This window comes from Cricetulus griseus, assembly GCF_003668045.3.
Source record: "Cricetulus griseus strain 17A/GY chromosome 1 unlocalized genomic scaffold, alternate assembly CriGri-PICRH-1.0 chr1_0, whole genome shotgun sequence".
Classification (NCBI taxonomy): domain Eukaryota; kingdom Metazoa; phylum Chordata; class Mammalia; order Rodentia; family Cricetidae; genus Cricetulus; species Cricetulus griseus.
The window spans coordinates 47313678-47330762 of record NW_023276806.1 but is presented as its reverse complement, the minus strand read 5'-3'; the positions used below and the strand labels follow the sequence as shown (position 1 = coordinate 47330762).

Sequence of the window (17085 nt, the reverse complement as noted above, 5' to 3'; positions counted from 1 at the left end):
CATTGTTTATATAACTACTTCTTTAGCAAAGCTTTGCATTTACTTTGGAAATGAGTAGAGTGTTTTCACACAAATAACCAAATAGGGACTTCAGCAATTCAAACCGATATGGAGCCTGAAGCTAGAAGATAACACTAAGGAAATCATTTCTCACTTGAAGTTTCCATTCTACTCGATTTATATTTACAGATATGAACTGGTTGCATTAGTCTTTCATGAGAGATTCTCTGTGGTATGTTTTAAGTGTGAGCCATTATCTCTGACAGGAGATGGATCTAGTTCCTGTTTTAATGCACACAATTTCTCAGAGAAGTAGAGAAGGGATTACTGATGGTTCTTGCTAAAGAACAAAACAAGGGTTTTCCAATCACATCTAAGCCTTGATTGTATGGGTATATTTTCATGATGTTTCTCCTTGAAATACATTTCTAAAGTTACTTATTAAAAACCAGAAGTAATTAAGGACATGGTTTTATTTAATAATATCAATCCCGTTTTAGTTACATCAGTTACAAAACCCCAAATACTTCAGAAGGGAAGAAACCTTCCATGTTTAAGACCTGATGTTCTGAATCTGGTAGTTTTGCTGAGTACAAAAATCATGGCTAGTAAAGCAGCTATTTCATGATTGAATCTCATTTATTAAAGCCAGCTCAGAGACACATCTCTCATGTTTCATCCTTGGGGTCACTCAGTCCTCAGGACAGCTGTGACTCTGTTCTGCCTTAGTGCATTACTGTGGGTGATCCTGACTTCTCATTGGTAATGTGGACTGGAATGACTTTTAATATTGTTAGTTAAAATTGCATAAATCTACTTTTTGTTTACCTTATTAGATTGGATCTCTCCAAAGAAGGACAAAGCCTTTGACAGACCTTCGGTAAGTATCTGATAATTGAGAAATTGATATCAAGTGGCTGGGCTACTATAAACAGGTATTATCAGATTGTTTCCTCCATCATTTGATTAGCAAATGATATAGCAAATATTGCTCTTCAAGACATGGAACTTTCATATTACTCTGAATAACCTGGTGGAAAAGTTAATCTCACAGACCCATTGGTGCCACTGTTCCATTCTTCTCTGCTTTTACACATATGGATGCAAGCACAGAAAGCCTAATATTGATATTACTGTATCTATCAAAATTTATGACTAGAAAAAGAATGTAGTTGTCTGCATTTCTTTATGGGCATTGTTAAATAAACAAATACTTGGCAACATGTATGCCAAATACAAGGGTGATTCATAGGATTCAATAAAAATGATATTACTCTCTCATTCTTTTGCTCCTCTTAAGACCCTGGCATTAAGTTAAGTATTCAATAAACACTAACAAATATTCAATTCCCTGAAGTAAATTAGGCTCATTGGAAAGTATACAGATAGTATAATTGAGACTTGTTCCATCTTATCAAATCCAAATGTAATGAAGCCTCTGAGAATTCTTAGCCATTGGGCTACTTGTTTCAAGTAGATAAACAGTGCAGATAGCACAGTCTTACACTACACCAAAAGAACTTGTATTGTATTGGGTAAAGTGCTGCAAATTCATTGATTTCATTTTATTCCCCAGTCAGCTAGGAGAATCTCCAAGTCTCAGAGTGGTGCTTCATTATGAGGCAAATGGACCTGAGAGTCATAAGATGAGGAATTCGGTCATAGCTGTTCTCCTTAGGAGCTATCTGGCTGTTAATTTGCCTGAATTCCATTTTCCTTATACTTAAGACAAAGATGCTGGAGAAGTGGTCTCCAAGATTTCTTTTAGATGACAAGTTCTGTCATTCCAGTGGTTCTCTCATGGCTTAACAAGATCATACTGAAGTTTATGGAAGCATGAAGCCTATTGGGATGACATATTTGCCCTTTAGAGTTCCCCCCATGAGAGGAAATGTCCGTTGCATGCTTTGGTTGTGGGCCTTTTTTACCACCACAGTAGTAGTACCTTCATCAGAGCTTAAAAAGCACTGCTGGGGAGATATCACCATCTGCAGATGGTCAAATACTCAGGAATAAACTTCTGTGACACTGAGCCATGTGGGACAATAGACTGATGTCTTGCTATGCTATCTCCTTAACTGGATCTCATAGATGCCTATTATGTGATAAGGAGAACAAGGCATATATACCACAAAAGGCATCTTTAGTGATAAGCAATATGTTAATATCTGCAATATCCATAGGTTACATTTATCCTATTGTTATTTTAGATGTCAAACTATATCTATTAAGAGCCTGGAAAATAACTATTTAGGGGGAAAATATATGAAATATGGTACACATAAAAAGAGCTCAGACCAGAATTAAAAATCTACAACTTTACAAATTCTTAACCTCTCTAAGTTTTCTCATTGGTAAAATGGAGAAAATGGCATTGGGTGTTATGGAAACTGCATTACAGTGAGCATCCAGTAGCTATTAGCTCTTTCCCATTTGTGCTTACTGTGGCAATGGAGATCAATAATATAGTATAAGTGTTCTTCTAGATTCAAAGTTTGGAGAATAATATACTCCCCTATTCTTTTTTTGTCTTCATTTTCCCCAAAGTAAATTATTCTGACCTGCATAAAGCTCATTAAAATACAGCTTGTTCTGGAGAATAACCTGGTTCTAGACTGTGTCACTGAACTCTACTGGTCAGAATGAAGCAAATTACCTCCCAAACTATGATAAACATTAGATTTCAATCTTTCACAATGTAAGGATGGTAATCTCCACATTTCTGTTATGATTCAGATATGTCATTTTTCTGGATTCTTTTGTTAACACAATTCTTGGGGAAATTATAAAATCATTTAGTTGTAACACTTGAAATACATTTTCATGAATTAGAAAACTGAAATTCACATTATAAAAATGAGAATCTGGAAGAATATTTTTTTTCTCTCCTTTGTGCTCCAAGGATAGGTTTCTGCACTGTAAATGGAAAAGAACCATGTTAGAATTGCTAAAACTGACCATCTAGTCCCTACACCATAGTGAATCAAGCTGAAAGCAATCGTGAAGCAGAAACTAAAGAATTCTGATTTATATAATCACATTTTGAAGGTAAAATTGCCTTAGAATATTACATCACATGACATTCACTAAGCAGAAAGGGAAAGTGAGTTTCAATTCACTTGTGGAGAGTCTTTATGGACCCAGTAAACGGACTATTCTTTCCAATCAAGGAGAAAATTTACTGACTTTTTCTAGAATATTCATCATCTACTATCTTGTACTATGGTGTTTTAAATGACCAGGAAGCTATTTCTAAGGCTATGGTGGAAGATTTAAGGCAGGAGTTGGAAACTAGATAATATTTGATTCACGTGTAAGATAAAGTTAGATGAGTTGTTCAAATATATTAATAGCACTAATGCTAATATAATATTTTGGTTCTGAAATACCACCATGATATAAGCTGGTATTTGAAAGATGCTGGTGGTGAGCCTGCACTGAATACACATCCAAGAGAATATGGGGGAAAATTGTGTGGGAATAATATCCCAGGACCTTTTTGTATTTATATAATCATTTCTAGTATTCCTTGAGAAATCTTGAAATAGTACTATTGCTGCCCCTTGAAAGTGTCTATAGAAGATCCAAAAGCTCTTCAGGAGAAATTCTCTTGGATGTAATCTCACAATCTCCACAAATACCAGACTACTTCTGAAAAATGTAGCATAATTAAGTTGATGGGAGAGATGAGTTTAATGTCATAGTAGGAGATCTATTCTTGAGATGACATAGTTGCCTGAACTTTACTGTAAGCAACTATTTTAACAGATAAAAACATTGGTTTAGTCTCCCAGAGTATGTGCAAGCACGTTACATAATTCACATAGCTCCCATATTGTTTTGTACTCTTAATAGCCCAACATTTATATACTTGCGCTCTGCTAACTAAACTGCGAAGTTGTATGATGTAGAGAAGCACATGCTCTGATGGGGTAAGAGTTAGTGGTCCCTCTTCCTCATTCACCATGCTTATGTGTTTTGCTGACAGCACAGTGAAGTACCAGCAAAGTAACTTCCGTTTTTCTCCAAAATCTGTGGGTTTTTATGAAGAACTGGTTCAATTCAGGAATCAAGGGGTTTCTTAACTACATTGAAAGAGTCTTGGCAGGAGTCAATAAATCCAGATTTTTTCTTTATGTAATCTCTTATACTTCTTTTAATGCTATGAAGACAGATATGCAGTCCTGTTCATAGTACATTGAGAAAGCTACTTGGTCGCTCTGAGCCTCAGATTTACCATTTGTAAAATAGAACTTGATAGAAGCTTGGGGGACATAGCCCTGTAATTCAAATCACGTATCTTTGTATAGCTTTTCCCAAGAGGTGGAATGATCAGTTGGTCAGCCAATGGGTAATTGGCACTACAAGACTTGTAATCCAAGGAGACTTCAATTGGTACACTCTGAAAGGGGCTAGTGCAGGATAGGGATCCATAGTAATCTGTTTTGAGTGTTCATTATAGGAACCTTGATATATCTTCCATCTAGAAAACATCCTACCCTACAAAGACAACTAGAAAATGTAGAGATTTTTAGCTCACACTTAAAAAGTGGATTGACATTCTACAATTGACTGGGTAAAGGTTAAAACATAAAAAAGTCAATGTTCTCAAGATGGGTAATTATTGCCAATTAAGACTGGTAAACCTCTCACATTCTTTGCATAAGAGGGAGATTCTTACCCTCTCACTGGAATATTTGATGTTGTTCAGAATTTTAAAAAAAAAGGCAGCTATGTCCTAATGTTCATTCAATTTTAGGATAACAACAAAGGTTTCATGAATATGAAATGCTAGTTACACAAATATGAAATGGATTTGTGATGAGGATACTGGGTACATGATAAAACGGTCCCAAAAGGCATTACACCTGAGACCTTAGCTTTCTTTCTAGAACATCAGCAAACAGTTCAAAATTAATGTAGCATACCATGCAATTTGCCATGTTGCTACACTAGCCTGATGATTTTTTTCCCTCATTATATGAAATCTAATTAGTTAAAGGGCAATTCAATGGGACTTTTATTTGGGGGATTTAGAAATATTAAAACAGGGGGAAAATCAAACAGACACTGCAGCTGTCTGAGTGGAGTGAACATGGTTATTAATAACCCTTGGGCGGGTAAGTGATTAACCTTGTGAGTTTTCCTTCTCACCATTCAAATTCCTACCAGAAATCAGCACTGCGCAAAAATATTTGGATGCTGTACGGAAAACAACTTCTACAAGGTCTCCAACTGGCATCAAATGTTCTCAAGTATGAAAACATCTCCGAGCTTTCTCAACAGGCTGATGGATCCCTGCAGGTAGCATTTCCCTTGTTTAATAGTCCTGCCAATTAAATCAAATTAGAGATGAATTTTTAACTCTGTGATGAAGGCAATGCTCATTATAAGAGAAAACAGGAGAATGAGATACTTCCCTTAAGTGAATTGTTGTTTCAAATTTAATAAATGGGCTACGGGGGAAGGGAATGTCAAACTGCTCCATCACAGTTATCTGATTTTTATACCATCACATAACATCAGTCAAATAAAAGTTGTTTAGGAGGATAATCTGTAGCTAGGTTTGTAAACTATATATCTATAACTCTCTCTCTCTCTCTCTCTCTCTCTATATATATATATATATATATATATATATATATATATATATATTCCTATTTTTCTTTTGAGTATTTTCCTTTGTGTTTATTTAAAAATTCCAAGTATTTTTGAAATAGACTTCTTGATGTCGTATTCATTCTCCGGAGGATTTACCTTTTACATTTGACTCATCTATCATCTGCCTTTGTAAGAAATAATAGTCACCCCCACAAAGCTATTAAACATTAGGACAGTTCTTGCTAACCTAATTATACTCTTTATAATATATTGTTTAATATGATTAGTGTAACTCTTTGCATTGCTGGACTGAGAATTAGATAATATATGTTAGAACATAATGATTATGTTCTCACTATAAACAAAAAACACCCACAATAAACCATCTATTAATTTGGATCATCAGCATCAACAAATGTTCACTTGAATAAAATTGTGAATTACATGTATATGAATTGCTATGATATGAGGTTAAATATAAACAATAGTCAAAAAGCTTAAATGGCTACAGATCTATTTCGGGATTCATTAATTGTTGACAATATGATTAGTACATTTTTTTTTTTTTAGCCATGGGCCAAAGCACATCAAAATGACTGATGTGATCTTGGGATGTTTGAGGAGCCTATTTCCTAGATAGACAGCAGCAGGTACAAATGACCTTAGTGGGAAATTTGTTTTTAAAAATATTTTTAGCAGATGATCAGAAAGGATAGCCACTCTGTCCATGTGGTTGAATTTTAATGCTGATGTTGACGATATGAAATCTATATTGAAGTCTATTAGAGCTAAATCCTCCAGTCATTGTAAAATATAGCATATGCATGTAAACTTATGGTTAGGTACGTCTACATCAATAGTTTACATCGATAATATACATCATTTATTTTCCATAAAAATACTTAGATGATCAGAGTCTCATGGGTGGTTTCATTTGTTAAGATGGAATCTTCCTAGATAGTGATTAGGATTGTATTCATCTATTCCTTCTTTGGCATGAAGAGAGAAGCCCTGGAAAATGCCCAGACTTAGCTAAATATCCAGGCAGCTTCCTCTTCTCTATCTTGTACCTTGAAACCATCTGCCCATACCCTCTGCACCATCTAGGCCTGGCAATGAATCATCTACATGTGATTTCTTTCTCCATGAAGAAGAAAGGAATCCACCAGTGCACACAACAAGCACCATGTAAGGCCACAAAAAAGGAACTTGCTAATGCCATTAAAGACACCTGGAAGATAATATTGTGTTTTATGATGTTATCACAAATATCTTTACCTTAAAAGCCAGGCAACAGGAAGCTAGTCATGTGTGATACTGAGTGATCCCTGAATGCTCTTCCATCTTGCTTATTAGAAATTAAAACAAAACCAAAAAGCACCCATTGTGCTCTAAGATGAGTAGCCAGAGGTGATCAGCCTACAGATTATCATTTTGAATCATAGGGTTTGTCAGAGATATTAGCAGTGAAATTTTCTGAGGTTCATGGTCATAGAGATTAGTACATTTTCAAAAGGAACAACACAGCATCCTTTCAGGTCACCCCTGATTTCCAAAGGTAACTGTGCAAAATGAAACTTCAATTTCCTGATTCAATGTGTAAAAGGTCAACATCTGCTGATGCTCAAAGGTGGGGGATGGGGTGGAGGCGGCCAAATGAGATGTGGAGTGAGCAGGTACAATCAGAGGTCCATGCAACACACAACTGGCTCTCAGAACAGAAACACACCCCAGCACCAAAGAACTACTTTTCCACTCTTCCATTTCTGAAACTCTGGACATGCCAGATCACGGGAGCCCTTCTGTGTCCCTGCTTTAAAATTGCACAAGAACAGTTGTCAAGGCCTGAAAGGAGCACTTTGGGCTAGATGCATAGGCAAATGCCAAGCACTAAAGCAGAAATATTAGAATTAAATGTCCTCATTGGCAAGGTAGCCCCAAGACCACTTTTGTATCACAGGTTTGGGTCAAAATGGATGTAAATGCTGCTTCTGATAATAGAGCAGCTGATTTTCATGGCATTTAACATGTCTAATGCTTAACAAATAAGTGCCTGGGCCTATTCACAAGTTTAAGTAAATTGGGTTGATCTATAAATTAGAGGAACTGGCCTTGCATGTATAAGACATGGTCACTTTCTTTACCCGATTATTAGAGAATTGCTTTTAGAAGGGTGTTGGGTTTGGCAATGCTTCAACTGCTGTTATTTACACTGTGAACATTCTCCATGGCACAAGCCTTTGATGAGTGAGCATTGTTAGGGACCAGTCTTCTTTCCATTTATACTTCATAACTGAGGCTTCCTTAGTATTTTTTTAAATCATTGTTTCAGTAGTGTCTCTAAGTTTTTTGACATTGTACATAAAGGGCAAGCTGTAAAAAATGGTGTGAAATTATGCTCTGAAATAGTATCGAGCATGTTTGTAATGCACATTTCCAGCATTGGGTGAGGCTGCACTCAGACAGGAAGAGGAGTTGCAGTCTGAGCCTCTTGTGGTAGCTAGAGCTGCTCAAACAGTGATGTTAGGCAAGGTTGTCCAGAATGGAGGGAAGATTTCTCTCCAATTGCTTGGATTTCTACTACAAGATTTCTTAAGGAAGTTTTGGATCTATCCCCCTTTCCTACCAAAGAGAAAACAAAGAGCTCCAGAATGAACAGAACACTTTAAACAGGAGAGAGGAGTGGGCAGTGTGCAAACTGATTATCTTTAATTCCTCACAATGATGAATGATCAGAAACCCACCTCTTTCAGGCCTTCACAAAACCTACATTTTAATTCATTACAAGATTTCCTCTCTGGCTTCATGGTGTTTTCCTTGAATTTTAATGAACACACTTAGGACATTCATGGATACTCACTCTCTCTGCTCTTTTCAGTTACATTAGAAATCCCAACTTGGTCCCACAGAGAGATTACAATCTGTTGTTGGTTACTAAGTGTGAAATAGGACTGTACATAAAATGATATGTATTTATCTAAGTAATTGCTTCTCCGTTCATGTCTCTGTTCAGGTGGCCTTCATGAATTCAAAGTCATCAGATGGCATTGCACATCTACACAAGAGCTGTGCACAAGTCACTATTTTATCTGTGTTCCCAGTTCACCTGTACCTAAAACCAGGAGGACACTTGAATTCTCATAGATAATTCTCTATTGCATCAGAAATGGACATGAGAAAAGAGCTCTGAGGAGCTGAACAACAAAGCAAAGCTAGCCTAGGTTTGGTTTGGTGATTGTTTTACTTACTACCAATACTGGAAATGCTGGGAATACCTGCAGAGAAAAAACAAAACAGAACAATAAAGAACTGTTAGCTATTTATTATGTGACATCTTTAACTTATTGTAAAAGTCTTAGAAATACAACACTTGGTGGCTCAGATTATTAGAAATTAGTATAGAAAATTTACATAAAATATGTGTGCATAAGTATGTATATTGACATTTATTCTTGAACTCCTCAGCTTATCAGATTTGAAAAGTTCCTATCCACCTTCAGTAGTGTAATGATGCCTAGTGACATGAAACATTTTGTGCTTACTTATAAGATTAACAGATCAATTCTATGTGGATCAGAGTAGATATATTAGGCTAGGCTTTTGATCTGACCACACTGCTTAATATATACCATGTGCACCTGCACAAATATATCTGTATGTACAGTGGGTCCCTTTAAATCCGTTACAAGGTATATGCATTAGCTGCTGAAAATCATTTGACGTTTATTTGATTCATTTCACATAGTCATTCTTTTTATTCCTCTTTTACTTGTCACTATGTGGATTAAACTCTGTAATAGAAACTTAATTGAGCAGAATAATTCAAGAATACATTACATCGTTCATATTGATCATGGGCTTCACCGATTATTCAGCTTCTCTTTGATTCACAAGTCATGCTAAGCTGGCGAAGCTCTTTCAGAGTTTGGCTTGATCTCTTAGAAGTATGTTGGCAATGTGCATCCTACCAAGCAGTATAGTACTTTGACCAAGTGCAGAATCTCAGAAGCCAGGACATCTCAGTCCAAAGGGTAGCCTTAACTCCTAAATCCTTACTAGGCTTGTGATCTTGGGCAAGTTCTATATAATCTCAATGCTCACTTGGTTTCCGAACTCTCTATTTATTGTGGAGATTATACAAATTGATAGATGGAAAGCATGTAGACCATTATTTTGTAAGTAGTATTCTTGTAATAGTTACTCTTACTATCTTAGCTTGCTCATGAAGCATTGCTGATTAAATATCAGGGATTTACCTCTTGACACCCAGTCGATGGTTTCTGTATGGGGGACAACGAGATGTGGACCAGGCAGTGCTGAGCAAGGGTCCTGCACTGCTGCTACTGACTTTTAGCTGCTTCAAGCTCATTTGCTCATCTGCTAAGTGGCCAGTCATATCTACTGCATTGGACTGCTGTGAGGATTGAACATGATAAACCTGAAGCACGTCTGACACAAGGTATGCAACCAATAAGTAGTGGCTGTTAATGAGTCAGTCAGCCATGTTCTCCACACCACTGAAGTGTCCTCACAAGTGGGGAACGTAAGAATCGTTAAGCTTCTAATTTAGCACTTATCTTCTAACAACTGCCCTCTGCGTAACTGAACTGATCACTTTGCCTTTTTCTGAGGCTTCTATATTTACAGACTTTAAATAAAAGATTTATTTTTCTGTAGCCATGTGAGAAATGGGTGGCTATAGAAAGGTTATTATGCTGTATATAACACCCTGGAAAGAGGAAAAGATGGTCTTATTTTCAGTTATTCGGTACATAAAGGATCTCTTTATTTAGATAGTTGGTGTGTGGTTATTATTGTGGTTATTGCACGTGTTTGTGTACCTGTGTATGTGTGTAGGGTAGGCACTCACTTCAGACTGCACATGTAGAAGGCAGAGGTCAATGATAGGTGGTTTCCTCTATCCCTTCCCACTGTATTTTTTTAAGGCGGGGTTTCTCTGTCAGCTTCAATCTCCCAGTTTTGGCTGGACAGACTTGCCAGTGAGCCCCTGTGATATGCCTGTGTTGCCCTTGCCCTCAGTGATTACAAGCATGTGCCAATGGGCCAGTCTTTTCTGTGGGTACTGGGGATCTGAACTCATTCTCAGGCTTGTGCAGGAAGTACTTTACCGACTGAGCCATGTCCTCTGCCCTTAAATACATAGAGTTTATAATACTTCAGCTTAATTACTTATCTCTGTTCAGTCAAAATTGGAAAGCTAAATGTCCATATTCCATCTTTCTCCTGTGATCTGAATTTTAAGCTAAATGTGGTTTCTACAAAGGACATCTAGACTCCAAGCCCAACATTTTAGTCAACTATCTTTACTGCAATGTGACATTGACTTGGTACTGAACCTTTTTTTTTCCATTTTTGCAAATTCCCCACTGAGTGAGGTGTGATGGCAGCATCATAATTTTAGTATCAATTGCAGAAGCTCAGAATTTCCTCATGATTGAAAACTCTTCTCTCATGCAAGGCACTGCTTGCCTGTTGCAATCCATCAAAGAGAATGGAAGTTGAGATAGCAGGGAGAGACTCTTCATGTGTTTTCAGACTTCCACGGAGGCAGAGGGCCATGCATAAATGCAAGGCGAACTGCTTAGGGAGTTCCACCAGACACAATAATAAACAAGCTGGCAAGGAGGCTTACTGCAGTGCTTGCTTCTGCAGAATGCTTCAGAATGATGCTGAAGTGTTTCTGTTCCTCTGGGGTCGCAAGTGCAGGAGAACCCTGTTCATCCCAGGTATCCACACAATGCCAACCAAGACTATTCTGAGATTCTATTTTCCTCATGAAGATGCTATTACCTAACACTGGGTGCTTAGAATTCAGGCTCTCCTTCATTCCATGCGTTGTTGTTTTTTTGAGATATCGCCAGATGAGTCACTCTTCATTCCATGTCTGTAAAAATGGTAATTGCTCAGAAAAGATTTTTAAACTGCTCATTTGAATAAACAGCTTTGGAATTGAATATATCTGAACACCAAGGGATATCTATTAATTTATTTCCAAATGTTATTTTCTCCTAATGGTTCCTACGTTAATGTCAAAAGCACCTTACTGTTTCGGTGGTCTGTGGACAACTAAAGAACTTAGTAAACCCAGTGCATCCACTAGAAAAGCAACATGTATGCTCTGAGGAATGCTTTAAGAACTCAAGAAAATAATGCAGGAAAACCTAGAAGTGGAAAGGCAGGTGTCTTCAGGCTCCATAAAAACCAGACCCCAGGATCTGATCCCATTTTACTGTGGCTCCTGCAATCATAAGTGATGGTATGGCTCAGATCATGCTTGGAGAAATTGTCTAGGCACGTGCTGGCAGCTGCAGCTTTCTTTTTCTTTGTCATGCTCCCTCTGATGTGGTAACTTTTGGTAAAGATTATTTTTGCCTTTGAACTAAATATTTTCTTCCAGTCTTTCTCTTTATCCTCATATTGGCTGTTCTCTCTGTGATCTCTTAACCATCTGTCCAGGCTTCCATGATGGATTTATCTGCTTTTCTGCAATTCAGTTGGGTTTCTCTGAGAGCACTGATGGAGCAAGACCACCCACTTTTCTTTTTTAGAGTCTCTGTTATCTTTGTGGGACAAAGTATAATCCAGAAGAGTTTCACAAGATATCAGTTTATTGGTTCTGGGGATTGGACATGAGGTTCCGTCACACTTGGCAAGTGCTTATGACAGAGCTATTTGACCCCTCTGTCTACTTGTTTTGTGATAAGGTCTCTTTAAGTGTGATTCACTCTGCTCCAGGAAGACATTTATGTTGTGATCCTCCTGCCTCAGCCTTCTAAGTTGCTGGGATTAAGAGTCTGATAGGAAGAAGTAGTAAATGTACAGATTCCTCTCACCACTTTACCATTCAAGAAAATCACTGGGTCAAGCCCAACATGGAGCTCATTGGAAAATTGCCTGGTGTCAGATGCCTGACCTATTTTCTTTGTAGGTTTTTGTTCATCCCTTTTCTTTTAATTCCCATTTTGATGCTTTTACTTATATTTTTCCCTAAATGACCTATGGGCAAGTACAGGTTTTGTGGGACATATAGGAAATTTAAGAATTCTCTCTAATACTAAGCATATAACCTTAATGTTTAAAGTTAGATATGAAATTGAACTTCGTTATTTAAATGTGTCTAGGGAAGAACCAAAGCTTTAGATTCCACTAGCTTAAATCATTCTCTGAATAACCTCAATGATACTCCAGAAGGATAAATAGATGCAGTACATAATAAAAAATACACTAGCAAACAAGGAAGGGGGAAACCAACACAAGGTAATTATCAAAGTTTGGTAAAGCTTTGAGATCTTAAGGGGAGTTAAGAATTCAGCCATCATTTCACAGAAGTGACATAGGGAGCTGCAGGCACCCAAGCTGACCCATTTGTATGCAGCACTAGAGCATGCGACTCCCAGTCCCTGTCTGAGCAGTGTAGATGCGTCCTGGGAAAAGAAAACACAGGTGTGGGTGACCTCTAATGAGAGGCTCTGCAGTACATAGAGTGTGATTTTAGCACCGGTGCTTCAAGAATTAAAATGTCATTATGCTATAGAAATGCATACAAGTAAACCAGAGGGGTATTATGTCACCATGTGCTACGAGAGAAAGAAGGTAGGAAGATGCTGGTGGCTGTTCAGTCCTTCCTATTCTTACATGCATGTTAATATTTATTATAATGGAATTCTGCTGAAAACAGAGACAAGAATATGATAGAGTTATATAATGTTATAAAGAGAAATTTTTTGATAGCTTTTCTTCATCAAACAAATAGCTAAAGGATGTGTAATTAAGCTTACAGAAGTCAAAATGGTAGAGATCTCAAAAATAAATAAATAAATACCCAATCTGCAGAAGCAGATTAAGTAAGACAGTGCTAAAGCTATAACTCCTTTGAGAGCCAATGGCAGGCTTGCAGCTTTCCATCATGAGGGAAGCAACATGATAAGGATTTGGTATGCTTCAGAATGCAAGGAAAAATTACCACCATTGTGATAGATGGTTTGAAAAACCCATCAAGTAGGTGAGTAGATCATCCCCCAGTCAGAGTGAAGCCATTGGGAGCGCTTAATTCTAAAATGCCATAAAGAGGAGATCAGAAATGGTATGAAAATATTCTGCAGACTCATTCATATTCCAGAGGAATTGCTTCAGAGTCTTCCAGTCTGGGTTGCTAGTCCAAACTGTTGTTTGCTAGGAAGTGCAGTGTGTTGTCTCCCAGGAACTTGAAAGTGAGGGAAATAAGGTTGCCTTCACAAAATGACACTGTAGAATTCTCATGTAAATTGCCCAAATCGAGAGAGTTAGTGTCACCTTCCTGTAATAGGAGGGCTCCGGGAATGAAGTATACATGTCAGGCATAACAGAAGTGATATTAACCCGACTTCCTATATTAACGTATCTGACAAATGGGAGAATAAACGCATTGAAATTGGGAAGCCTAGGAAAAGGGATCACCTGAGAAGCAGGGTGGCATTACGGTGTCATTGCTGTCTCAGAAAGAGGGCTGGTAACCCGGATATCCTCAGACTCTCCTTCTTCTTTGAAGGAAGACTGATTCTGGTGGGATATGAATGTCAGGATGACTCAGCCTGATGCTAATAGCATGGAAGCCATTTAACTTTCCTGCTCCTGAGCTTATAACCAGACTTTGGGATATTATCTGACTCCACAGGCAGTCTTAATTGCAGGAAAGAGGATGTACTGGTCATAAGGCTTTGAGTATTTTTAATGCCATAGCAGTTATTTTGTATGATGGATAACATAGTATTTGGCCACATTTTATCTTTCCATATAGCCATCTCCAAGGGGAGACTTACTTGATCCTGTGTTAGCTCACAGTGTGAATATAACAATTGTAGCAACTAAATTCAATGTGGTATGTACCCAGCATTATCTTACATATATTAGTTAAGGTTTAGTTCAGCTCTATGAATAATCAAGCTAATTTTACAGATGGGAAAAATGTAAATAGAAGACAATATGTTACTTGCCCAAGATCAACCCAGTTGAGAAGAAGACTGAATTTTGAACTCAGAACTAGTGTTGCAACTGTAGACCATAACCATCACTTTACAGTCATTCTTTTATTATAGACTGAAATTTCTTGTCTACCATTATCAAATTTAAATAGAAAATGTGAAAGAAGAAAGCTTTTCCCAAAGTACTCCTGAAGCACAATATAAGGTGATATAAAGTAATTTGGAGAGAAAGCTTGTAACTATTATGTCTATTGTCTCCTCTTATTCCCTTGGTGAGAAAAATTATATAAAATGCTTGATTGAGTAAGGCTGTTTATATTATTCCTAGGATACTATAACAAAATAATATATGTATTGCCTCATCATTCAAAAATTCCCAAAAGTGCTGCATTCAAAACAAACTGTCCCCATAAGCTTCAGATAAGGGTATTCAGGCTGGGACTTATGAGCGGCTTGGAATTCTGCTTGTACATTTGAGTTTAGAAGCTTGTTGCATGAGTTGGCTTTGCACATATTGAACCAAGGTGAATAGGGTTCTCTGCTGTGTGATAATCATTCTGTATGCTGTGACTATGTATTACTATCATTGGTTAATGAAAAAAATGCTATTTGGCCTATAGCAAGACAGGATGAAGTTAGTTGGGCCAATCAAACTGAGGACTGGAATGAAGAAGGGTAGAGTCAAGAGAGATGCCAACTAGCACTGAGAAAGCAGGACATGTAGAAATGAGGTAACAAGCCATAAGCCTTGTGGCAATACATAGATTAATAGAAATGGGCTAATTTAAATGCAAGAGCTAGTTAGTAATAAGCCTGAGCTATTGGCCGAGCATTTATAATTCATATTCAGCCCCAGAGTCAGTTATTTGGAACTGGGTGGTTGGGATGGAAAAACTTCCATCTACAATTCTCAGCTGCAAGGGTTGGAGGTCAGAGGTTGGAGATAGTCTAGGAACCCAGACACAGAATTTTGCTCAGGGAGGCCTCTGAAAACCATCCTGACAGCATGCTGTTTCTAGATGATTGCATGGGTAGTGAGAATCAAAGAGCCTGTTTGACTATTGGATTTTCTCCAAGATCTCAGATGGTCTTTCTCTGTTGGAGACTGAATGCTCTGGTATTAGAGCTGATGGACTGTGAAGACCATATATTCCAGAAGACATAAGAAGATGGATGCAAAGCCAATCTCGCCATGCATACATTAAAGGTTTACTTAGGATTACTCAATCATTTACCAAAATAACTGTTCCATAAACACTTAACAGAACCAAGAATAAAGAATAACCATGCTATTGAATAGCTAATGTTTTAGCTCCTATAGCTAGACATAGCTGAATTTAAATGCGAATTTTACATGCATTAGCTGTGATAGCAAAGGAAATCTTACGAATTCTCTGTGCCTGGTTCTCCCCATATTTCAAATAGGATAATATTAGCTCATACCAAATGGAGATATTGTGGGGATTTAAGTCTGTAATGTATGTAAAGTTTTTAAGGAAGTGCAAAAGCATAAGTAAGCAACAGTAGCTGTCATTTTAACAATTTCTGTTAGAGAAATTCAAACAGTACCATTAAATCTATACATACTATCAAAAATTAGAGTGAGGGAGAAAGAAAGGAATAGCTAGTTTTGCACAGGGGAGTTTAGGTAGGCTTCACTGATGAGTTAGCATTGAGGCAGAGTCTTCAAGGAATGAACAGAATTTCAATAAAGAGAGAAGAGAAGGTACTTTTGGAGAAAGAAATAAATTTTCTATTTTGTTGTGATTTGTACAGATAACTGGTAGAGTTTTCTATACTCACTAAAAATGACAAGAACTAGAATTGGTTGATGATTGCTAAACCAAGAGCTAAAACAAGAAGATAGATTGGGATGTTGAAGGGTGCAGGCTGCAGTGTGATAATAAACAGGGATGGGAAATGATAAATAGATACAGGAGGGACAATTTCGAGAGCAGGGAATAACAATCAGAGTTCTGAGGAGCCATGAGTCTTAAAGAATAGTCTCTTGTTTAAACAGATGTCAAAGTGGAGCTCAAGTCCCAGTGGGGAAACAGATGGCTGCTTGAATAACCCGAGGATCAAATGTAGGAAGTATAAGTCATTAGAGGAAAGATGAATCTTAGTCTAAGTTTTCATCCCATCTCTACTACAAGAATTACAATAATATGCTTCCATACTTGAAAATAAAAAATAACATAGTCTCAACCTTATAAGATCAGTGTGATTCTAGGAGGGACTAACGCAGTTAAAGTGTTTAGGAAACTGACTGGATAATGATGCATCAGTGTGTACATCTGGGACTATAGAAACTGGTCAATGTAAATTTAATATCAGGGAAAATAATAGAATAGTCATCAAATTACTTCCCATTACTCAGAGGAGTAGGAGATATCGTACAACAATTCAAGCTGGATATCCAAACAGACAAGAAATGTCAGATCAATTTAATTTTTCTTACTTGAAGAATATTAGACTAGGTCTTTTAGGAAAAGGTAAAAAT

At 37.3% G+C, this 17085-nt stretch overlaps 1 protein-coding gene across 2 annotated transcripts in view; it reads right to left on the bottom strand.

Moving 5' to 3' along the window:
- Ntng1 (netrin G1) overlaps positions 1-17085 on the bottom strand; it is a 323431-nt gene that overhangs the window by 62444 nt on the left and 243902 nt on the right. For both annotated transcript variants that reach the window (XM_035451719.1, XM_027395542.2), the window contains exon 4: positions 8850-8876. In XM_035451719.1, coding sequence (XP_035307610.1) covers positions 8850-8876 — 27 coding nt within the window. The remainder of the gene's footprint in view (positions 1-8849; positions 8877-17085) is intronic.